The sequence below is a fragment of the Vulpes lagopus genome, chromosome 11 (assembly GCF_018345385.1).
Source record: "Vulpes lagopus strain Blue_001 chromosome 11, ASM1834538v1, whole genome shotgun sequence".
In the NCBI taxonomy this organism is placed as follows: domain Eukaryota; kingdom Metazoa; phylum Chordata; class Mammalia; order Carnivora; family Canidae; genus Vulpes; species Vulpes lagopus.
Window position 1 is genome coordinate 78,380,807 of NC_054834.1, and position 24,104 is coordinate 78,404,910.

Here is a 24,104-nt window from a genome sequence, read left to right on the forward strand (position 1 = left end):
GGCTGGAAGAACAGGGAAATGGGAAGTGTGTGTGGGGAGGAATGCAACAATTACTGCCGGTGCACACTGGTTCCCTCCTGTGGGCATGCGCTGGAAATGCACGAACGGCAAGGAGAGATGTCCAGGTGTCCCCACCAAGAGCCTGGATCTGGGGACCACCCTGAGGAGCAGCCTCCTGGCCAAATCTGTGACCTGGTCTGGAAGGGTCCCAGAGAAGCAGGAAGATTTCCACCCCCCAGGAGCCACCCTTTAAGAGATAACCCCAGTAAGAGTGTGTGTGAATACGGAATGTGTGTGGGTCTGGGAGCAAGGGCGCATGGCTCTGTGTCATGTGTAGAGTGTGCAAACCAGGCGTCGGTATGTCAGGTGGCCCAAATATGCGTCTGTGTGGCTCCATGTGGGTACAGGTGCACTCCTGCACTCCGGTGCATGGCCGCCAACCTAGCATGCCGTGTGTGTGTCTCAGCCTCTGACTTGCTGGATGTCCTACCCAGGAGCATGCCTGCGTGGGGCTCTCTGTGCTGAGAGCTACCGTTTATGAACACATATGTACGTGCATGTGTAAGTGTCACTACAAATACACGTGTGTGTGTATATAAGCACACGGGCATCCACCTGTTTGGGGCTACACGGCCATGAGGGAACCTATGTGCTTGTGGCTCCAGGTCTGTGCATCCCTAGAAGGCCACTATCCCACGTGGGCTTCAGTGAAGGCAAGCTGTGGGCAACGGGAGCAGACCCGGCGATTGCAAGCAGAGGGGCACCGTCAAGTCCTCCTGCACATGAGTGCAGAGCTATGCGAACACCAGTGGGGCTAGCACGTGCATGTATATGTGTACAAAGAGCATTCAAGCTTGGAACACACAGGGTGGGGCTGTGCAACAGGGCTCACCTGACGCTGCTATTTCGGTGGTCCGTGGTGGGAAGCTCCAGGGCCAGGCCGGTGGGCAAGGGAGGCCCTGTTGGCAGCGGCTGCTGTTGGAAGATGAGCTCAGGAGTCAGGTCCACCTCAGTGGGGCTCACCATGACCTTAGCAGCAGAAAGCAGGGCTGTCTTCCCCTTGTTGTAGTTCTCCAGCACCTGGGGACAGGTCGGGCAAGCTGGTGGTGGTGGTGGAGGGGTGACAATCACATGTGGGGGCAGGGCAACTGGCCAGACTCACATGTGGTGGGCTGAGCCCCATGCCTGCTGTGGAGCCCAGGTCCCTGCTCCACCAGGAAGGCCCGGGACTGGCCCTGTAATCATGCCTGGCCCACAGATGGGCTGAGTTGGCCTTCTTCCCTACGGCCAGGCTTTCTGCAGCCAGGTGATGTCTGTGGATGCCCCCTGCTTGGCTGTGCATCTGTCAAGGGCCAGGTCCCTGGGGGTCTCCCAGACAGACCCCTCCCCACTGTGGGGCTCACCTGGTGGTGTGGACAGCAGGGGTGCGGGGACCAGAACACAAGTTCTGACCACTTCCCAGAGCGTCCGCACCCTTGCCTGTCACACGTGGACGGAGGTCCGGCCAGCAGAGCGCTGCAGGGTTCTAATGAGGCATCAGTGCCCAGGCTGCCCAGGGGCTCACCTTGTTGAGCCCCTCCATGACCACATAGGGGAGGTGCTCATGCAGCATGGCCGGCGAGATGATCACTTCATTGAAGGCCTTGTTGTCGCCCCAGATGGCGAAGTATGTGGGCTCCTCCTGCTCACAGCAGCTGGAGGGCAGAGGGACCAGAGGGAAGCTGAGGGTGGGTGGTCCCTGGGCTCCCTGCTCCTGCCTCACCCTGAGCCCTTACCCCTACCCCCACGGGAGCCAGGAACATTTTTTTTTAAGATTTTATTTATTTATTAGTGAGAGACCCATAGAGATAGAGAGAGAGAGAGAGAGAGAGAGGCAGAGACACAGGCAGAGGGAGAAGCAGGCTCCATGCAGGGAGCCCGATGTGGGACTCGATCCCGGGTCTCCAGGATCACGCCCTCGGCTGAAGGTGGCGCTAAACCGCTTAGCCACCTGGGCTGCCCAGGAACATTTATGTCAAATGAGCCTCAGCCATAGTCCCTACACACCCTACACCTGCCTGTGCCTGGGAGAGGCCCGGCCCACAAGCCTTCTGTCACTGGGCCAGAGGGTCCAAGCCCCACCCTCTGAAAGAGTATGAAGTGGGAGAGGCCTATGTACTACTGGCCCACATCTCTCTCCTACCACCCTCCCTCCACCCCCACTGCCAACTAATCCCAGAGGGGATGCCAAGTGACCACTGAGGTCTCAGGGTGACCCCTCCAGGGCATCTGCTTTGAAATGGACCATAAGTGGGGACACCAGGGAAGGCCTGACACTGGGGAAAAAGGCTGGGGCTGTCAAGAGAAGAGCCTGGGGTCCTGCTCTGGACTGGTCTTTTATTTCATTTCCAGGCCCAAAGGAGACACCCCCGTCCCCGCGTCCTAGGCCATCATCTCCCAGCCTCTGCCCTCAGTCCCAGGGGGAGACAAAGCAGGACAACAGCCCCATCCCCTACACCCCAGCTGCCCAGGATCGCATGCAGCACCTACCAGCACTGCTCTGCTGGGTGGTTATGGACCACGTGAATGATGCGGCCGGGTGGGTAGAGAGGGGTGCTGGCTGACAGGGCGATGGTCAGGTCGCTGGGGTGGGTCCAGAGCCGTGTACTAGAGAGGGTGGCCACCTCAACCTCCTCGGGCAGCTCCGACTTGGGGATACATTTGGTGGCCCCCACAATAATTCGCCACTGTGCAGGGCAAGGTGGGGAGATGAGGACAGAGCTGAGCAGGGCTGGCTGGGTGGGCAGCAGCAGAAGGGTCCTCAGAAGGGGGTTCGGAGGTAACAGGTGGGAGCTGGGATGGCCGTGGGACATGGGAAGAACAGTGCCCTCCTGAAGAGGCACTGGCTAAGGCATATGGTGGCCATGATGGCTGAAAAGATGCCAAGGACAGGTGACATGACAGTGTTGAATTTTAGGGCTAGAACAGGGCTGGAAGACCAGTCAAGGCCTTATCTGGAGGATGGGGAAACAGCCCAGCAAAGGGAAAGGATTTGTTCTAGGTCATTTCGCTGGAGACAGAGCAGAGCCCGAAGTTTAGTCCAGCTGTACCTATGCGGCCTGGCCACGTCTGGGTTGGCTCCCAGCCCCCTGGCCTCCTGGGCCTGACGAGTGCACAGGCCTGGGGCTGACAGGAGCAGTTCTACCTTCCGGAACCAGACTCCTGCAGGCAGGCCTGGCCCCCTAAGGCTTTGTTGCCCTGCCCACCCTGCCAACTGGTGCCTGGCCTGTGGCCCTGCCTGCTGGAAGGTCATGGGCACCAAGACTAGGAACAGTCCAAACTGGGCAGAGATGATGGTTAATGGGGCAGGGGCCAGCCTGGGGCTCACAGAGGACATGCTGGTCCAAGTTAGTCCCTTCCCGTCTGCCTTGGGGCCCCTGGCCACAGAACCCTTGCCTGCCTGGCACACTGAGGCCAGCTTGCCACAGGAAGAGGCCCCTGTGTCCTCGGAGACCTGATAAGGGTTGAGGCATGGCTGAGCCTCTCCTTAGCCACAGTGGAACATCACAACAAACTGCACCCAGACCCCCTCCAGTGGGAGCATCCAGGCTTGTGGAGTCTGGGGAACTGCAGTGGGCTCAGCAGAGTGACTTGCTATCATAAGCTTGAAGCACCGAGCCTCGGGCCTGCTTTTCCCTGACTTTAGGCAGCTCTGGGTGATGGGGCCAAGACTCAGGAGCCCTTGGTCCCAGTCCTGACAGTGTGTGTGAGTAAAAGCAAGTCCCTTGCCCACTCTGGGCCTCGGTTTCCCCCTGTGTACAAGGACAGGTCGGTAGGGGAGGTGAGACGAGCCTGGAGGTGTTGGGAATTTGATGGCTTGGGGTTCCTGGGACACCAGCCACACCCAGCCTGGCCTCTCATGGCTGGGCCCTCTTGTGCTTTGTGCCAAGGGATAGGCAAGGCATGAGACAGATGAGGTGCCCAAGGCCCAGCATGCCCAAGCAGGACAGAGGGGCAGGGGCTCACTTTGGGCTTGGTGCTTCGCTGGAGGACGTCCAGGAGCTGTCTGCGGAAGCCTTCCAGCTGGGAGAGGCCGATCCTGGGGAAGGAAGCAAGCGGGGTATCAACCTGGCCCGGCCAGGGACCAGGAGAGGTATGGGGTGTGGGGGCAGAGGGGCAGGCACACGGCAGCCATGGAATCGAGAAGACCATGCCACCAGGGTCACAGGGTAGGAGGGACAGGTAGGGGTGAGTCTGCAGCTTAGCAGGACCTAGCCAGGGAAGGGAGGTCAAGCAGGGTGGGGCCACCTGTCCTCTCGATCTGGAGGCTCTGGGATCCCCCTGGGAGATGGGAATCCGAGGAAGAGGCCCTGAGGAAGGAGGAACAGCTGGCCAGGACATGGTGAGAGGGAGCCACTTGTGACTTGCGACTCGCCTGGGGACAAGATCTTTGCCCAGAACCACAGCCGTCACAAATTCCTTGGAGTACTCCATGGCGTCCTCACTGCAAAGGAAGCCAGGGGGTGCTCAGGCAGGGGTGGTGACGGGGCCCTGCTCCAGCACTCCTGTAGTGAGTGTTTTGATTCAAGGCCCTCTGGGGAGCTCACAGCTGCCAGGCTGGGCTGCCTGTTCCCTGTTGCACCTTTCCTACCAGTGAGGTTTTACTGGGTGTAGATCTGGAGTCTGCCTGGCATTTGACAGAGCACCCTCCCTCCACTTACCAGGCCATTCCCAGGCCCCCAGACCAGAAGCCAGACTGCCCAGACCAGCTCCCAAGTCTTTTGCCCCTCCTGTTACCCAAGCCAACCCTCAGGCCCCAGGCTACTCACCTCAGCAGGCCCCCTGGCGGGGAGTACGCAAAGCACTTGAGGGTAGGATACTGGGGGCGCAGCAAGAAGGAGAGGATAGCAGCGGTGCCTGCACCCAGGGAGTGGCCCACCACAATCAGGCCGTAGTGTTTGGTTCCTCGGCCCTGAAAACCAAGAGAAGGCTGAGAGCCCTGCCTCGCTGAGTGGAGGGCTGACAGCAGTCAGGTTCTTTCCAGAGTCCTGACACTGTGCTGTGTGGCTGCCAGGGCAGAGGGAGAGCCAACCTAGACTCACAGGAGTAACTTCTTGGGGAGACCCTTCTAATAGAGTCCTATCATCCTTCCAAATCTTGTTCAGAGGATCACCCTGGAGAAGCACTTTCAGATTTTCCAGGAGAGGCTCGCAGCATCTACACTGGTGGAAGACCTTCACGTATGGTGATTACGCTTCACTGTGATAAATGTACATTCTAGGGAGAGTTTCTTCTATTATAATCATTTGCTCGCATGCCCCAATTTCTGTGCCCCAACAACCAGACTGGGGCCTCCTGAGGCCAGGGACTACTTGGCTTTGGGAAGGGCAGTTGGCAGCACCTTGGGGATTGCCTGCCCAGGGAGCAGGTGGTGGGTAGGATCCAGATTGCCCCCACCAAACCAACACCCTTCCTGTGGGTTCTGTAATTACTTTTCTTTGTTGCCTGCTAGGTATTTTGAAGCCCCTGGCCAGAACCATTTTTGTTCCAGTTCTGGCATGGAGTAGGTGCTCATAACCAGGTGGGGCTGGACAGGGGAGCCCAAGGAATGCTTGTACAAAAGAGGAAGGGGTCAGAGGGAGTGGGGGAAGCTCCACCATGTAGGCACCCTGCCCCCCAGTGTTGCCTTGCGGGAGGCAGAGCTGGCATGGCCAGGGCTCCCTGGCAGGGAAAATGCCTCACCAGGTCTCGCCCAAAGGCCTGGGACAGGACCATCTCCTGCTCCAGCTTCTTCTTGATGTACTCAGCCGAGAGGACCATTCCCTGGGCGTCAGGGGGAGGGCAGAGGGAGGGAGAGAGAGAGTCTTAAGCAGATTCTGTGCTGAGCGAGGAGACTGACACAGGGCTGGGTCTCATGACCCTTAGCTCATGACCTGAGCCGAAACCAAGAATCAGACGCTTCAATGAATGCGCCACCAGGTGCCCTGGGAGGGAGGTCTTTTAGAGACCAGCAAAACCAGCGACTGGAGACTCACCAATCCTGTCCCAACTGTTTCCCCTTTGGCCCTCCTAACAACCTGGCTGTGGGGGCTGGTGGACACTTTACCACATCATTTCCATTTCACAGGTGATAAAGCTGAGGCTCAAAAGAGTTGTGTGTATAACATAAGTCAGTCTCTTCCCAGCTGCCTCTTCAGGCTCCTCTGGGACAGGATCTGGGCTGGGCAGGACTGTGGGGGGGGGGGGGCACAGTGGACCTTCTAGATGAATCCAGACTCCTCTGATCCATCTCTCCCGGGGGAACCCCCATCCCAACAACAGGATGGGTCTGAGTGCTGGCAGGGGAGGAGAGAAGGCAAGGGGCTTCAGGGGCTCAGAAGGCGGAGTACCTTGTGTCCCAGCCAGGTCCCATGGTGCCCCTCCACAGGGAGGCGCTCGGCATCACCAGTCAGGTCTGTCAAGGCATCCTTGTGGAAAGAGGACAGGTGAGGGGTGGGGTGAGGAGGACAGAAAGGGAGAGGCACACCCCTTGGGCACTGGGAGGGGTGGGCTGGGAGCCATGGGCAGCATACCTTCGGGGAAAGGGTTCCCCGGATACTGATCACCACCTTCTTCTTGTCATGGTCCACTGCCACATAGAAGGGGGTCTCATAGACCTAGGATGAGGGTGGCTTGTGAGCCAAATGGCCCTGGGATGGGGCCAGGCTTGGGCAGTGACCTAAGCAGGTCTCCTGGCCAAGGAATCCCTCCCCACCTGGCACACAGCCGACCCGGCATTCTCAGCTCCCCTCTTCCCTGATGGCTGCTGTCCTGCCTGCAGAGTCTACAGAGACTGCACCCCCCGCCCATCCCCAGTGCTTCACTGCTTAGTCCCTCCATCCCGTCCCCTAGAAGGCTGGGCTGAGAAGCCCTGGGGCTGGGTGTAGGGTCCGGGACCACTTCCTAGCCCCAGAGGGGGAGCAGGCCAGGCTGTGGGGAAGGGAGGGGGGCCAGGCCCCAGCCCCACCTGCCCCTGTGGCCACAGAGGACAAAGGCTGGGGAGGATGTGTGGCCCCTCACCGCGTCATGGCAGGAGGTGTATACTATGTCCACTGCAGTCATGTTCTCATCCAGGAAATGACGCCGGATGGCAATGGCATTGCAGCCACAGCAGTTGTCCTCCTCGATGGTGACTCCTGGGGCAAAGCGGGGCCGCGCGGGACACAGGCAGCACCTGGCAAGGGGTGGCAGGGGGCTCAGAGGCCCCGGGGACAACTGTCCCCACCAGCCTCTCTCGAACCTCCCTCGAGGAGTCCCACAGTCCTCACTCTACTTGGCCTCCTGGCAGCAGGGGACCTGGTGGGTCCCTCTTCCCACCTCACCCCTGGATTGCTCTTCCTTCACTGGTGGCCTCCCTGGCTCATCCCTGGCCACAGTGACACTGTCTCTGGCATTAAGCACCGCCTCTGAGCTACAGAACCACCTGCCCTGCTCCCAGCCTCCAGATGCCCCCATGCCATCTTTCCAGGTCCCAGTCCCCACCAGCCCCCGCCCCCCGCATGCTCCGTGAGCCCTCCATGCCTGGCTGCTCATTGCCTAGCCCCGTACTTGGAGCTGGCTTCAGGTCCTCGTCCCACCTCCCATCCCACAGCCTGTCACCAGCTCATTCTGCCTTCAAATTCAGAACAGACTCCAACCACTTTCCCTCATGCCCACCCCTTCCACCATTATCTCTGCCTTGGAGTGCTGTGGTGACCTCCTGGCTGGTCTCCCTCATCTACTCTTGCCCTCAGCATTCTCTCTCTCTCTTTTTTAAGATTTTATTTATTTATTTATTCGTGAGGGACACAAAGAAAGAGGCAGATAGAGAGAGAAGCAGGCTCCTTGCAGAGAGCCTGATGTGGGACTCGATCCCAGGACCAGGATCACGCCCTGAGCTGAAGGCAGACGTTCAGCCACTGAGCCACCCAGGTGTCCTGCCCTTGACATTCTCAATTGGCAGCTGGAGTCACCCTCTGAGATGTAAGTCAAGCCATGTCACTTCACTCAAAACCCGACAGTGATGCCCTTCTCAACCATTGTAAAAGCTGGAGTCCTTGCAAGGGGCAATGGCACTTCCCCCTCTGGCCCCAGTGCTCTGGCTCACTGACCCCGACTTCCCTCCAGCCACACTGGCTCTCCTACCAGCCCCTGGATGCCTCGGCCAGACTGCATGGCAGGACTTCTCCCTTCCTTTGGGCCTCTGCTCAAATGTTGTAGTGAGGTCCACCTGGATACCTTCTCTAGCACAGCCAGCGCCCTGCCAGAGTTCCCCAGCCTGACAACACACCCGGCTTGTTTTTTCCCAAAGCGTCCATGGTTCCTACCGGCTATGTGTCCTTGTCTGTGTACTGTCCATACCTCCCCACCAGGCAATGGCTCCACGGGACAGGGTTTGCTCTGCTTGGTTTATAGCTATAGCCCCAGCCCCAGGCACATAGTAGGTATCCTCCAAATGAACAGCTGAGCATTGGAGGGGGCACCCTGCTGGGGTGCAGCTGCTCCTCCCGCCACCAGGGGGAGTCAGCACCCAGCAGATCGGGCCCTGGAGCCAGAGCAAGAGCATGCCCTTGCAGGCCGCTGTCTTGAGAGGACAGTGGAGATTTTTATTAAGAATCCTGAGTTTTGGTGATGCTGAGAACTTTGTCCTCACCCAAGCAGTACCTAAGGGACTGTTACATACTCCCCAAAAAAGAGAGGCCTCACTGAGAAAACTCCAGCCCCTGGAAGCTACCGGGCCTGGGGTGGGTGACCACTTCAACACTCACTGGGGGTGCTCCCACAGACTTGGGCCAAGTTGGGGCTGGCCTAGGTCTGGGAGCAACTCCTTTTCTCAGGCAGCTGCCTCCTCTCTCCAGCCTCAGTTGGTATGTGGCCACCACTGGTGTCTTCAGGGACAGACACCACGACTTGAGGATGGTCTTCTTTCTCCTCAAAGCCCTGAGAAGCTGATGGACAGCAGTATCCCAGCTTACCAGCCATTCCCTGGCTTCTGAAATACCACACGGGCAGGCGGGACAGACACTGCCTGCATAGATGTTGTCCCCACCGTCCCAGTGGTAACGGAGCAGGGCCTATCAGAGCCCAGGTCTCCAGACTCCTGGTCTGGTGTTCACTTTGAGAAGCTCCTCAGCAGTGGCAGGGATGCCCAAGGACACTGGGAGGAATGCCAGCTGTGGAAAGGCATGGGGAGGGTGGTCCACTCACTCTGTGAGTCACTGGGGGATGGGAAGAACAATGTCCCAAGAGCCACCCAGCTCTCCACAGAAATGAAGAGCACTGCAGGAAGGGTGTGGCTGCCCCAATGGCAGCAGGGGTGTCACAGATGGGGTGTCACCCTTTCTAGACCAGGAAGCCAGGGAGCCTTCCTTCTGTCTGGGCTGGGCTGAGAGTGGAGACGCCAAGCCCAGTTCCCCTCCTGGAACTGTGCCCTTCTCTGGCCCACTTAGGAAAGCAGAGGGTCCACCCGGCCCCCAGAGATGGGGCTTGTGGGCAGGTCTGGGGCAGGTGCCTTGCCAATTTCCTGTGAAGAGCTTCAAAGTCTTTCACTAAAGGGCCTTCTCGATGCCCTCTAGAGGCCTCCATGGACTGTGAAAGGCAGAGCACAGGTCAGGAACAGCAGAAAGAAGGATGTAGGTAGAGGGGAGTGGCTGAGTGGGGCAGATAGGGACAGGAGGGAACTAGCAGAGCCAGAGGCTGGGTGACTCTCATGGAATCCTCTTAAAACAACTCCAGGAGGTATGTATTGCCAGCCCCATTTTACAGATCTAGAAACTGAGCCTTGCAGAGGTAGGGTGACTTGCCCAAGGTGGTAAGTGACAAAATCTGGATTCAAGCCAAATACTATGTGATCCCAAAGCCTGAGCTCTTCCCCACCTAAGGAGAATGCAGAACTAGAAAGGTCAAGGCCCAGAGGTGGAGGGGAAGAGAAGCAATGCAGGCCTCAGACCACAGGGGAGGTGGGGGCAGGCACAGTCTGTCTAGGGAGACTCTCACACAGGCTGGCCCAGCCTCAGGACCTCTGCTCCTCTACACATGCTGGCCAGCTGGAAGGATGGGACAGGGGTACTCACGAGCAGGACCGTGCCAGCTGACAGAGGCCACAGGCAGGCTTCCGCATCAGGTACATGGGCCACCCATAAGCAGCCAGGGCAAAGAGCATGTAGTAGCAGACCTCTTTATAGCGGAGCATCTCTTGCTGGAAGAAAGGAGGCAAAGGCGGTCACCTCTTGCCCTTCCTGCCTACGGCCTGTAGGCCGAATGGCTCCCCTGGGTGGAGGAGGGAGTGGCCCTTCTAGCCTCCCCAAGGACTGCAGGCCTGACCCTGCTCCTGCTTTGGAGGAAGGGCTGCTCCTCCAGATGATAATTGCATTTCCCTAATTATCTCCATGCAACCAGAGCACGAAGCCTCCTGGGACCTGTACTGATGCTCCAACCTCAGAATTAATGATTTGGGGACAGAAAAACACTCGGAGCACTGGATCGATTTCCTTGCCTGTTTTCTAGAGAAGGGGTGAGTGGTAATCATCCCTCCTCCACAATCAAGCCTGGCAAGGGAAGTTTAGCCTTGAGAGGCCCTGGGCCCTCCAGCTGCGGGATATCTGACCCTGTAGACACTGGGTGATGGGATAAGTCATCAACCCTATCTCAGCCTGCAGGTTCTTTGTCTGCAAAGCTGGGGAGATTCATTTGGTTCCCCAGGGACATCTGGAGCAGACTGGGATCTCTGCCGAGAAAGGCGCCAGTTTGAAACCTAGTGTCTGAGGCCTTGGCTCCTGTCATCAGCCCAAAGGAGGCAGGAGGCACAGGTGTCCTGGGCGTGCCAGGCACTGGAGGGCTCCTGCACTTAGGGGGGATTAGTCACCTTGTAAAAGTTAAAACAGGTGATTAGTCATCTTCTGAAGTACAATAAGTAGCACCTTAATAAGGGCCCAGAGGGCTGGAAGCTTCCCCGGGCCAGCTCTGTCTGCTCTTTAGGAACAAGCTGGAGAAGGCAATTATCCTCCCTGCAGGTCGGAGCTGCTACGGCTGGAGGGTGGGGTGCTGGCCCATCTGCCCAAGTGGCAGGCAGGGACTCCAGCACCTCAGGGCTCTGAGGCCCGCCTCCGGCCCCTCCCCCTTCAGGTGGGGAGAGAGCCCAGGGTGACCCACGGGAGCTGGACTGGGCCATCTGCAGCGGGGATACACACACCTGCCTTGGGTGGTGGGAACAGGCAAAGACTGGAGGCTTTTCTAGGAGATTTGGATACAAGGGAGGAATCCTTCCTATTAAGTCCCGATGGAGATAGTAGACTCAGAATGGCTCAGGTCCTCCCCACTAGAGCTCTGGGTGGAAGGTGTGCCCAGCACCATGACCCATGCAGGAATGGGCTCAGAGGGGATGGAGGACTTGCTCAAGGTCACAGTGACGGTGGCGGAGCTGATGCATCCCTGAATCAGTTTGCTCCTAAGGCCACTGGCCAGTATCAGCCCAGGCCACACAGTGCCTCCCTGGGCCAGAAGACCGGCCCCACCTTTCCCTGGGAAACACTGGGTTTCTAGTACAGATGCCTGAGAAGAGGTTCCGTTGCTCAGATGAGCTCGAAGCCAATGAGTTATGTCATGCTGCCTTTTAGGATGACAGCAGCAGCAACTCTATAAGCAGCTCACCCCTTTGAGGCACTTTAGAGTCTCAAGGGGCCAGAACCAAACATGCTGAGTGTGGGGAAGCCAATTCCAGGGCTCTGACCATGGAAGCCACGTGATGGGGGCAGTCCTCAGGGGGAAGGGGTGTGAACTGAGGAGACAGGCTCCATGGAGAGCTGCAGGAGGCTTCACGGAGGAGCAGATGTAGCCTGCACTGTCAGGGGATTGGGCAGGTGTTCTCCTCAGGCCACCCCAGCACAGGGAGAGGGGCCCCGGGCTGTTTTGACTAACCGAGTTCTTGAGGTCGAGATACTTGGTGTTTCTGGTCACTGGCATCCCAGACAGGAAGGTCAAAATGTCGTTGTTCGCCTGTAAAACCATGCGTGGAGGTGGCTGCTCCGGGTCCAGGTGCATGGCTGGGAAAGGTGCTCCAGGCCCCCCAGGCTCTGCCTGCTTCCCAAGGGCCTGAACACCCAAAGGAGGGTGTGGTTTCTAGTTCTTCCCAAATATGAGGTCTCCTCACATTTCCAGTTGCTCCCCTTCCACCATAAGCATCAATTCCCCCCCTCCCCTGCTTCTGGGGCATTTCTGACCAGGCTGAAGGTCACATGGTTTGTAGGGCATGCCAGGAGACCTCATCTAGGATTGGGGTATTGGGGTGGGGGTGGAGGCAGGTGCAGAAGGGCGAAGCACTGAGCATCATTCAGGAGGGCCCTGTGGTTAGAAGCTTCCTGTGACTGGCCCAGCAGAGGGAAGTTGCTCAAGCCAAGGCCAGGAGTGGTTGCTGAGGGGATGAGCCAGGGGGAGAGGAAGGGGAGCTGATATCAGGGGGCAACCTGAGGGACCCTGAGGAGCAGGAGCAGTGGCAGCAGGGCAGTGGGGAGAGGCCTGGAGGAGGGTGGGCACTCACCTCATCCAGCACGGCATTGCGCTTGGCCCGCTGCCGCTGCCGGAGCAGCACCAGGCCTGCGATGATGTCGGATGGCACGATGTCAAGATCTCGGAAAAACTCGGCAAAGAGGTAGGCGATTTCTGAGTAGGCGTCCTGTGAGGTCCGGGGCCGGGGGGGTGGGGGGATGGGGGGGTGGGAAGCAGGGACAGGGGAGCGGAAAGAGGGCGAGAGATGGGGCGTGAATCCCTCCATGCTGGGGGTCTGCCGTGGGCTCAGTGCCAGTTTGCCCCTGGCAGCTGCACGGCACAAGCCAGGCCCAACCCCACATGGCCTTCCACAGCCGTAACCCCGAGGGCCCTAGCCTGGGCTCCTGGCCTCCGCAGACCTGGCCAGAGCTGTCTGGGACAGCCACCAACCTTGTCCGTCCTCCACCTCCCGGCCCTCTTCTGTCCTCAGAGCTTCTACAGCACTCACCATCACCTCCTACCACGCACAGATGCCAACGTGAGCCATTTCCTGTTCTTTCCCAAGCCACTAGGAATCAAGGCCTGCTCGGCCTGGCTTGTTTCTCCTCCGCCTTTCTCTCTAGCAGAGAAGCCGAAACTGAGCTCCTGGCTGCTGCCTCCCCACGCTGAGTTTCTTCCCACCTCCCACTGGCTGTGACCTTGAAAAGCCTCCTGAGGGCTGAGCCTCCGGGTATCAGGCCCTCTCCCCCAGCTCCCCATAGCTACAGGCTCAGGGACCCTCATGATGTGACTGGAGGAGGCTGTGAAGCTGGGTCAGTGGCCCCTCTGGCTTCCCCATAAGCCTGGTCCTCGGGCCAGCCTGAGCCCAGGGCAAGATGCAGGAGGCACATAGGCAGAGGCAGCCAGGCCCGTCCATGTGCTCAGCATCCTTCCCACCTGAGTCCAAGTGCAAGTCTGGAGCCTCTTCCCTAACCTGTCAGGGGAGGCTGTCATGGGAGTAAACTCATGGCAAGTGGTTCTCTTGCTGGGTTTCGCTCTTGAGTGCCTGGCACTTGTAAGAGAAGAAAAATCAGGGGTTGCAAACTCAAAGGCCTAATGAGGCCAAATGGAGCTAGCTACTACTCGCTCCGGCTGACTGCCCCGCAAGGGGCCCACACTGCCAGATCCAGAAAAATGAAACTGTATATGAATGCCCTGATTTTTCATGCTGGCACTCAATTCCAATTTTAAGCAACACAGCACAGAATGATCAAAACATGCTCTGGGCTGGACCTGATCCCCAGGCCAGTGTTTGACAGGACCCAGATCCTGAGCCATCCCTCCCCACAATGTCCTGCCTTTTCTCCAAGCTCTACTAACATCAGCCTTAACTCTGCCATGTGCCCTGGAGGGGGGATGTATCCCCCTAGACCCCCCCTCTCCACCCACCAAGGAGCCTTCAGGGAGAGGGGGGATTTCTTATACCTGATTACTCACTCTAGAGATCACCAGGGGCTGCTGATGGGAAGGAGCCACTCAGGCTTCCGATGGCTTCATGGAGGGCACTTGCTGTCTTGGCTTAGAGGAGCTGTCTCTTGACCTCCCTGGCTCTGCCACTAACTAGCTGTGGGACTCTGAACAAGTCAACCACCTCTCTGGGCTTAGCTGTCTGATCTGCAAAACGAGGGGCAGGTGAAGGTAGGGACTAGGTGGTCTCTAAGGGCCCTGCCAGTACCAGTGGCTCTGCCTCAAGGACCCCAAGGGCCCTACCTCCCCTCCAGGAGCCACCCTTGGCTGAGCCTGCCTTCCTTTGGAGAACTTGGCACTGACAGACCGGGCCCCTCTGGCTCCTCCTCTGAGCACCAGGTATGAAGTGCCAGCTGTGTGTGTCTGGGGCTCAGCACCTGACAGCTGCGACAGATCTTCCAGAGGCATTTGCAGCTGGTGACATGCTGCTTTGCTTTGCATATGGGTCACCCTGATTTTTTAGTATCTGCTCTCCTAAACTAGGCTCTAGGTTCCCAGGGGGTGGATGAAAAGTCTTGGCACTTGTCCGTCCCCCTGCCAAAGCAAGGGTTGGCTGTTTCACATGCTGGAGGGAGTCGGTCAATGGATAACAGGTTGTCACCTTGCTCCTGCTTAAAACCTAGTAGCCCTGCCCACCCCCTTCTAGTAGCCCTGCCCCCCCCCCCCCCAGCTCTGCCAAGGAGTGAGGGCTCCTAAGTGGCTGACAGCAGGATGTGAGCCTGGGGATGCGACTTACTGACTGGGAGTCCTTCGTCCGAGTACAGCAGAGGAACACTTTGAGCCGGCGTGACCAGCTGGTGGCCTGACCCTCCTCTAAGCGGTGCCTGCAAATGGAGAGAGAGTTGGTATGTGTGAGGTCAGAGGGCGGGACCAGAAGAGCCATGCCCTAGATGTGATGGGAACAGGGCAGCCTGTTCCCAGGATCACACCAATGGTGCCCCAGCAGAGGGTCTAGGAGAAAACAGGCCTGGCCTGGCCAAAGCTGGGTGGCCAGTGAGCAGGTGACACGTCAGCCAGCATGGCACTCCCTGAGGGGACCCCTGTTGGCCTAGGATGGCACATGGTCAGCGATGCTCCCAACCTTTGGTGGATTGAACACCTGCATTCCCTGGGGGCTTCAGAGGTGGTAGCCCAAATCGGGGGCTGCCCTGTGGTGCAGGTGTCCAACGGCTTAACCCAAGCCCTGGGATACCCCAGCAGGGTGCTGGGCCTCTTGGCCAGTTCGCTGGAGCAGAGCTGTTGGACAGGCATGCTCTCCTTGAAAGGATTTCAGATACCTAATCCTTTCTGTATTCGGGAAAAGTTTAAGAGGCACAGGGGGCTCTGCCATCTTCCAACTCCTTAGATCTGTGACATCAGAGGGGACAAGGCCACCTCTGGGGGCCCCTTTCACCTGCATGGCTGGTGCCTGTCCATTCCTGCACTCCAGCCCCAAAGTGTCTAGCTGCTCTGACAGGGAGTCAGGTGTCCAAGAGTCTGCATCCAAAGGCAGAGCAGCTGGCCAATTCTCCACAGAAGCCCTTCCCATGCTGGGTGCCCAGAAGCCCATGTGTTTTGAGCATAAGTTTAAGAAACCCAACATTAAATACTTAAGTTTCCAGATTGAACAAGAAGAGACTGGTTTGCTTTTGGCATGTGCCCTCTCCTCCCTCCAGTCCCTTCAGATGCTGATGCTTGGTGGTCAGTAGGGGAAGGCACGGGTGGCCCAGAATGCCTGCAAGGCACTTAGTATCCGTCAGGAGTGAGAGGCCAGGCCCTCCTTCCCAAGCCTGTTGCCGTCTTTCTGCAGCTAAGGGCTGCTTCACACAGCCCTGGTTCCATAAGGCAGTGGGCCTTAAGGACAGGGAAGGCCACAGAGTTTCTAGGGCTAGAGGAGGGGTTAGGAAACGGTAGGAGGGTACAAGGGAATTTCTGCTTCTGCAATCTACCAGCTCTAAGGGATTCGGGCAGCCTTACATCATAAACCAACATCCCACCTGCCAAGAGCTTGATGAAGGAAAAACATGCTGGCAAGCCGGCATCCCAGAGCATCACACTCTTTAACCCTTCCTAATCGAATGGACTTTTAAACTTTTGGAGAGTATTTCCTGCTAGGCCTCTCTTGCTGATGCAAGTGCTGACTGTGCACTTTCCTGCACCACCTCTTCCTTACACCCACCAGGAGGCAGATGGAGCCAGTGACAGGTTTGGCCTGATGCATCAGTTAGGCTACAGAGAACACAGGCAGAGAGATACTGAAGCTGGACAGCAAGCTCGTGGACCCAGCACCCCTCTTCCCTGGGGCTCACTAAAGCAAAGGCATGGCAGACACCCCTGCAAAGATCATGGTCAAGGCTCCCAGGAAGTAAAGCTGGGAGGAACCCATCTCCCAAACCCTACCAGATTTCACTGGAAGGGGAGAGGGACCAGGACTTAAGCAGCTTTCTGACTTCCAGATGATAAAATAACCTGTCGGTGTGGCACGATGAGGCTTGTGCATGTCCCCAAACCTGGAAGAGGATGAAGGGTGGGCAGGCAGGCTTAAAAATGTCCTTGTTAGAAAAACTATTGGTTTCTAAGCCAAGGGAAGACCAGTTGAGACCAGCCTGAGAGGTGATCACCCTCACCAGGCTTCAGACTAGGCTGTCCTCCCAACCCTTGCGGGGAGCTGAAGAAAACACAACAGGTGGGAGCTGTGAGCTCTGAGGCCTCTTAGCCTCACAGGGCCTGAAACCACAGGAAAACTTTCTTATTAAAATGACAGCCCCTCAACTGCAAAGGCATTGGCTTCCCTGGGCCCCAAAGGCAATTACCCAGAGTCAGGGAGGGGAGATTTTTTGTCCCAGGGCCCCAGGAGCCCAGAAACCAGGTCAGGTGGGGGCGTATGCTCAGAATGAGCAAAATGGGATGAATGCTGATGGCCTGCTCCACCGGGAGGGAAAATGAGCTCTGGGGCCTTGGCTCCAAGATCTGGTATTTTGGGCTGGGAGGTGGCCAGCCCAGGAGCGGGTATGGCTCTGGCTGCAATGCCAAGCTGACGTGGAGGCCCTGAGGGGAGCTGAAAGCAGAGCCGCAGGAGGGTGGGGTGAACAGAGTTCCCACTGGGCCCTGGCTGAGGGCCCTGGACTGCCCTGCCCTGGAGATGGAGGGCCAGGTCTGCACCCAACATCTGTGGAGCTTGGACCCTTCATCAGTAGAAGAGTCTCTTGAGGGCACCAGTGTCAGCAAAAAGATCCAATGGATTGATGGTGGGAAAGGGCTCATGACAGGACCTAAGTCATAGTAGAAACTCAATTAACAAGAGTCACCATGCACCCCCTGGAAGCACTCCCCCCCCCAGTCTTTTTCTTTCACTAAACAAGAATTACTGTGACCCTGTAAGTCTCATTTTCTTTACCATGGCACAGTGTTCTCCTTTCTTCAAAACACTGTGCAAAACCTAGCCTGTCCAGGAAGCCTTCCTTGATTAATCTTCTCCAGCCCCCTTAATCCTAGAGGCAGCCTAGCCTAGTGGTTAGGAGCAAGCGTCCTAAAGCCAGACAGCCCGGGCTTAAGCCTAGCCCTATTGTATACCAGCTGTGTCACTCAGGCAAGTCACATAATGTCTCCATGTCCCAGCTCTGTCTGTATCATGGGGATGATGCTGACAGCCTCATCCTAGAACTGCTGTCACTTAGTACACATGGTGCTTGGCTTGGTTCAGGCATGCTTCCTGCTACAATGACTGCTGTGGCTAAGAGCACTGAAGATGGTGCCAAGGGTCACAATGGCACCATTTAATGAACACGTACTTTATTTCAATCTCATGGTAGCAGTGTGAGACAGGAGCTGTCACTATTCCCACTTTCCAGACTGGGAAACAGAGGCAGGGAGTGGCTAAGACCGTAACTGATGCCCATGGCCCACACAACTCGCTAGGTGGTGTGGGAAGCCCGGGGCCAGCTCCACCCACCCGCCCGCACCTCTCTCATGGGGCACCCGCCTGCTAGCAGGCCAACTGACCGAAGGTTGTAGGTGCGGAGGTTGCGTTGTCGCCTCTTGGTGGCTCTCAGCTTGACAAAGGTGCGACCCGTGGGGTCGAAGACGCAGAGGACAGTAATGCAGACACTGAGGATGACCACCCAGTTGCAGACAACCATCCCTGCGGGGGAAGCAGTGGGAAGCAAGAGGCAGGGGTGCTGGGGTGACCTCCCGGGCTCAAGATGGAAACCTCCCCATCATCATCAGCTCCTGAGGACCAACAGGGCTCCAAAGCCCCTGGCCCCAGCCTCTGGCCACCTGGTTGGCCCATGCTGAGCCATGACCCCCCAGGCCCAGCCTTGGTACACATATGCAGGCAGCTCTGGGGGTTTCTGGTGAGGAGTTGAGGGGCCCTCCACTCTTGCCCTGGGCTGCTGTGTCTGCTCTTGCCCCCCCTCCCCCACATACTCCGTTCCCCTGTGGAAGGATGGCAGACCACAGGATGAAGCCCATAGCCTCAGCCACCATCCTGCCCAGCATTCTCACAGACGCTGCACCCTGTAGGTGCCTGAGCTTCCTCTTCTCTAAACTGACCTGTCCCTTCTACCCCTGGGCTGGCGGGACATACCGAGGGTGACATTCTTGGCAGTGAGGTCATTACAGGAGGTGTAGTACTGAGTGAGCCAGACGATGCCCACGATGGCATAGATGAACTCAATCACCAGGATGGCTGCAAGGAGAGCAGGGCCCTGGCTGAAGGACGGCCATGGTTGGCCTGCCAGGGAAGGGTCCTGGGACCTCCACCTGGCTCCTCCTGCCGCAGGGCCTCCAGCCAGCTCTGTGGCAGGGGCCTCAGACCCCGACCCCCCACCCCTACCCCCACCCGTGGCACAGACCTCATGGTGGATGGGGCCCAGGGAGTGTGGCTGCCCCACCACCTTTCTGTTCTGCTAGCTTACGTGCCCTCAGGGCCCCCAACGCCTCCCTGAGAGGGTGACTGGTAAAGCAGATGACAGAGAGGCATTTCTCTGTTCTTTCAGGATTTTAGAATTATGTTCATGAACTCTGGTGGTATCAGACATATCTTAGGCAAGTTACCTAATCTCCCTGGGCCTCCGCTTCCTCATCTGTAAAATGGGGTGACAATGTCTGCGTTACAGGACTGCAGAGAATTGAGAGTGTTCATCTCATGGAGACTGCTATTTCCCAGAAGGAGGCTCCAGCCCTCGGGGCAGGAGGAGGTAGGAGCCCTGCTTAGGCCAGTGGGGTAGGGGCATGGGACAGCCTTAGGGACCCAGCTCCAGAGGCAGCGCCTGTGGTGGCTGAGAGTCCAGGCTTTGGAGACAGACATCTTGGGTTCGAATCTCAGCTCTGACACACACACACACTAGCCATGTAACCTTGAAGGAGCTAATTAACCTCCCTGAGCCCAGATTCCTCATCCATAAAGGCGACCCATAATGCTCCTCCCTCAGTTAATAAGGGGGAAAGGCTTAGCACAGTTCCTAGAAGTGGACAAAAGTGTTGCTAGGAAAGACTGGGAGGGGCAGCTGGAACCCAAGCCCGGAAAGTAGACATGGACTGGCCCTCCAGGGAGCTGATCTGGCCCCCTGATGGGCTTCCAGAGAAAGGGGGCTCTTTGGGGAAGAAGTTCAAAGTAGCAGAAGAGAAGCACAGAGGCCAACAAATTCTTCCTGTAAAGGCCGGAGTAAATATTTTAGACTTTGTGGGTCCTATGCTCTGGCACAACTACTCAGCTCTCTGCAGTCACGCATGAGCAGCCAGAGACAAGTGAGTATATCAATGAATGAGTGTGGCTGGTTTCCAATAATACTTTATTTACAAAAATAGATGGAAAGCTTGATGTGGCCCTCAGGTCACAGTCTTCCTACCCCTGGTCTAGAACACAAGCCCAGTATGTCTGCTGGTTTGCTGCTGGACCCTGGTGCCAGCCCAGGGCCTGGCCTATCGCACATGCCCCACAAATGTTGGCTGAGTGAATGATGGAGCCCAAGAGGAGCAGGAGGTGGGGGTGGTCTGGAGCAGCCCCCATTCATGGTGGGTGGCCCTTACCCAGGCGCACGTAGAGCACATACTGCATGGACTCGCGGGGCTCCGTGTAGAGGATGCCCCCGCGCATGCTCAGCCAGATGATAGCCATCTCGGCGATCATGCAGCTCAGCAGGATGCCTAGGTAGCCGCGGCCGTGGTCCACCAGGTTCAGGGAGCAGGCCTCATTTGGGTTGTAGACCAGGCCGAAGAGCACCACAGACAGGATCACAAACCTGGGGAGATGCACACATGAGGGGGGCCGGGCAGTCTGGGCACCTCCCACAGTCCCTGGCCAGCTGGGAGGACTCCGCAGGGGGAGGGCTTCAACTGCTTCAGGCTCAGAACCACCATCCACCTGGTATCTGGTGCCTCTGGGGACACTGGCAGCCAGGGACAGGGAAGTGAGAGTAGGGAGCTCAGCTGCGAGCTTTGGGGAGAGGGCAGTGGCAGCCCTGTCCAGTGATGGTGCCAGGTCCAGTGGTGGTCAGGCAGGGTCTCTGGGCTCCACGCAGGTATCTCCCTAATCGGTGTGTGTTCCAGACACCAACTCCTAGGAGCCAGGAGCATGGCAGGGTCAGGACAAATGGCCAGAAAGCCTTCTTCCAGGCCTGTGGGACAGCCCTAAGACTCACCAAGTGGTATGCAGGAGGAAGAGGAAGATGGCTGGCAGGACGAGGTCATCACTGCCCACAGACCAGCGCCGCCGGAACACCACAATCCCGGGCATGGCTGGCAGCTCTGCAGAGGCTCAGCGGGCCTGGTGCTCACCTCCTGAAAGATAGCAGAGGACCCTGTGGCTGCCTGGGCTGCTGTGGCATCCAGGGCCACCACAGTCCTAGCCAGGTGTGCCTAGTATACAAGCATCTCTCAGGCCCCATAGCCCAGGTGCTTCCAGGCTATTGGAAATGCTGATCCATGCCTGGGCAAGACCCACCTCCCACCCCGTCTGCCCCCCAGAGCCAATATAAAGAACCTTAGCAGCCAGAGACGGGCTTTCCCTGAGGACTTAACCCTGAGGGACTCTTGCCCCCAAAGACTGGCACCAGCCCTTTGGGATCGGCTCTCCCTGGGGTTACTGCAACAGTAACTGCTCAGTTCCATTAAAGACCTGGGCTCACCTTCTGCCTTCTACATGGATCAGGGGAGCCCCCAGCTCCGCTGTTGCCTTTTCTTAAGGAGACCCAGCCCAGGTGCATGTAGTCCTTGGGGGTAGGGTGGGGGCTTCCCACACCAAGCATGAGCCAGTCCCTCAGCACAAACCGAATAAGACAGGTAGAAGGCGGAAGACCCTGGGAAAGAGGAGGGTAAGGGCATGCATGGATCTAGCAAATATGGAGGCAGGAGAGTGCCCAGCACATAGCAAGTGCTCAGTAAAGATCTGTTGAATGAGGTCCAGTTTCTTGCTTTGCTGGACCCCAGGAAGTATGCTCTATGACTTGATTTCACACTCATCAGACAGATGCCCAACCACAGCTATGCCTCTTGGTAGGGAGGGACACAGTTGGGATCCATGGTCAGGGTTGTGACTGGGGCCACCCAGCCCCTCTGCTGGAAGGGCAGTGAATGAGTCCTGCAGGATATCCCATCCTCCTGGCAACATACCTCCCATGCCCACCTTGAGCCACTCAGCCTTTGCTGCCCAGTTCAAAACTCTCTGAAGCTGCTGAATTCAAATTAGCCACAGGCCAGCTCAGAAGGAGCACTCAGGAATCCAGGGCCCCCATGCCCTAGAGCCCTAGGAACAAGGGCAGCACTACAGACCAGAAGGCTCCCCCCGGGGAGGCTGGTCTAGGAGATATTGACGAGGGGCTCCAGTTCACCTGGGCTGAACTGTGCAGAGGAACCCCTGCTGTGGGGGTGGGCACCCCACTGGTGGGCACCTGCCCCCAGGCCCAGAGGCTTACATGGCACCTGGTTCAGAGGCGGGCGGCAAGTCCTTCTCTCCCCGGTGGCAGCTCCGGGGAAAGCAAGTGTCCTCAGAGACCAGCATCACTCGGGAAGCAAGTGACCAAGTGTCCCCCTGCCAGTTGGCAGGGCCCTCAGGTTGGATGAGGGGCCGTGGGGCCGGGTGGCCCGCCGGCATGTCCAGGCCGGGCCGCCTCTGTCTCTGTCTCCCTGGTGCAGCCACTTTAGCCAGCCGCTGCCAGGCTGCTCCCTGCAAGCTGGCGGGCGGGCTAGCCTGGCGGGGTCGTGCCTACTCCTCCCCCCCTCAGGAAGTGACATCATCCCACTCTCTCCAAGGAGGAGTCAAAGCACGGATTCTGGGAAGTGGGGAAGAGGATCAAGAGCATGGGAGGGAGCTGCGTGGTGGGGTGGCTGGGCGGGGGCGGGGGTCTGGGGCTCCAACAGGGGATGTGAGTCCCTCACAAGGGGCTGACGGGCCTGGGACGGGAGGGGCAGGGACACTGTGGGTCCGTAGCCAGGCTGGGGTGGGACAACCAACAGCTGGTGTGGCAGCCGCTGCTTCTCTACAGCCCCTCCCTGTCTCCAGGTGGCTCCTCTTAAAAATACTGGGCTGAGGGGGCCCCCTCACATGAACAAGATTACTGGGAGGTCAGCTGGTGGGGTCCCAGCAGGTGCCGCAGCTCCAATCCCCATCTAAGTACTAATCCAACCCCACCCCTGCGGTAGCAACTGAAGGGGAGTGCCCTCCCAGAGGGGGAAGGTCAGGCCTCTGCCAGCAGCCCAGAACATCGTGCTCTCAGGTGCCCCCCCAAGGCCCTCCCCCACCGCCTGGAGGAGCACCCGCCTCTCATCCCCACCCTTCACTTCTGGGAGTCTAGACAGGCTAACACTCAACTCACACCTGCAAACTCAGACACACAGCCTCGCGTGTGCACACAGCACTGCCCTTCCTGCTCTCAGGCGGAAAGGTAGGGAGAGCCTGGCTCCCCACCCTGCAGAGGGAGCCGAAGATGTGTCAAGACACCTGAGAAGTATGGCCAGTGACGGCCTCTGGCCAGGTTCAAGGGGTGACCAGCCTGAGGCCAGCAGCTGTGGTCAGTGCCAGTGACCACCTACATCACATGGCAGGGCTCCTTCGGGCTGACCCCACTGGGTACCCTGGTATAGGCCTGGGCACCACACCCTCATCCTCCAGCCTGTACCTAGGGCCAGCGCAACACTGCAGAATCCAAGGGTGGGTGCCCAGGCTGCCTGGCTTCAAACCTGGACCCTACCACTCACTCACTGTGACTTCCTAGCTGCGCCTCAGTTTCCTCATCTGTAAAATGTCGCTTGACGCCACCTGCTAAAGTTCTGGTGAGGACCACGGGAGAGGAAGTCTGCAGAGGCCCCAGGAGTGCTGGATAATGTCAGGGATGGGCCCAGTGAGTGGGTGAGGCAGAGGAAGAGCTTGAGAGCCCCGGTGGACCAGCCGTCCCTCCCCTGCCTGGGCTAGTGAATACTCCAGCTGGTCAACGACAGATCACAACAGGTCACGGGTATGTGGGGTGGGGGTGACAGGGCCGGTGCTGCTGGGAGCAGACGGGCCACTCCATTCCATGAGGATTCATTAACATCAGGGCTGCTATTCTTAAGGGCCTGAAAGGCACCCTTTCTCTGAGACCCCAGCCCTTCACAATGGGGGCCTGTTCCCCTGCTGGGATGTGATTTCATTTGGAGGAAATGTCTCAGGAGGGGGGAGGGCAGAGGCTACTTCTTGGTCTGGGGTGGCCACAAAGCACCGCCTCTGGCTCTCCTCCCTTGGGGAACAGGGTCGATGCCCTCCAACAACTGCATTAGTGGGACATACAGCCTCCTCTCCTTCCTTACCCCAGATTGAGTGGCACTTCCAGGGTGGGAATGGTGCCCCCTCCAGCAGCAGAGAACCAAGGCACTACTGGGGGCTCCCTATATCCCCTGGCTAGGCCCCCAGCTTAGGCAGGTCTGAATGGGGTCCCAAGACCCTCTTCATGTAGATCGTCTGACTCGAGTGGCCCTTGGGAGCCCCTTTCTTCCCCCATCCACAAAGCCCCATTTCCCTGCTGGTGATGCAGGACCCCCAAGTTAGGTATTAACCATTTTTGGGAGTTCCTCTTTCTAAAGATACAAAACTCTTTTAAAAAAATGCACATGCTATCCCCTACTTTAGAAACCCTCTACAGCTCCCCATGCCTGCAGGATAA

The 24,104-nt window shown here is 58.0% G+C and overlaps 1 protein-coding gene across 3 annotated transcripts in view; it reads right to left on the minus strand.

Annotated features, from left to right (window-relative positions):
- The window catches only part of DAGLA (diacylglycerol lipase alpha), a 61,756-nt gene that overhangs the window by 3,887 nt on the left and 33,765 nt on the right, over window positions 1-24,104 (minus strand). For 2 of the 3 annotated variants that reach the window (XM_041773766.1, XM_041773767.1), the window contains 18 exons: window positions 20,610-20,748; window positions 19,999-20,210; window positions 18,554-18,655; window positions 17,968-18,106; window positions 14,723-14,810; window positions 12,533-12,667; window positions 11,914-11,991; window positions 10,071-10,195; window positions 7,039-7,192; window positions 6,552-6,635; window positions 6,369-6,446; window positions 5,722-5,802; window positions 4,809-4,951; window positions 4,415-4,483; window positions 4,006-4,078; window positions 2,530-2,726; window positions 1,565-1,694; window positions 893-1,080 (listed from right to left, as the gene is read on the minus strand). In XM_041773766.1, the coding sequence (XP_041629700.1) occupies window positions 893-1,080; window positions 1,565-1,694; window positions 2,530-2,726; window positions 4,006-4,078; window positions 4,415-4,483; window positions 4,809-4,951; window positions 5,722-5,802; window positions 6,369-6,446; window positions 6,552-6,635; window positions 7,039-7,192; window positions 10,071-10,195; window positions 11,914-11,991; window positions 12,533-12,667; window positions 14,723-14,810; window positions 17,968-18,106; window positions 18,554-18,655; window positions 19,999-20,210; window positions 20,610-20,704 (2,171 nt within the window). In that variant the 5' untranslated portion in view covers window positions 20,705-20,748. Of the gene's footprint in view, window positions 1-892; window positions 1,081-1,564; window positions 1,695-2,529; window positions 2,727-4,005; window positions 4,079-4,414; window positions 4,484-4,808; window positions 4,952-5,721; window positions 5,803-6,368; window positions 6,447-6,551; window positions 6,636-7,038; window positions 7,193-10,070; window positions 10,196-11,913; window positions 11,992-12,532; window positions 12,668-14,722; window positions 14,811-17,967; window positions 18,107-18,553; window positions 18,656-19,998; window positions 20,211-20,609; window positions 20,749-21,095; window positions 21,267-24,104 lie in introns of all 3 variants that reach the window. The other variant, XM_041773768.1, reaches the window with a different exon arrangement.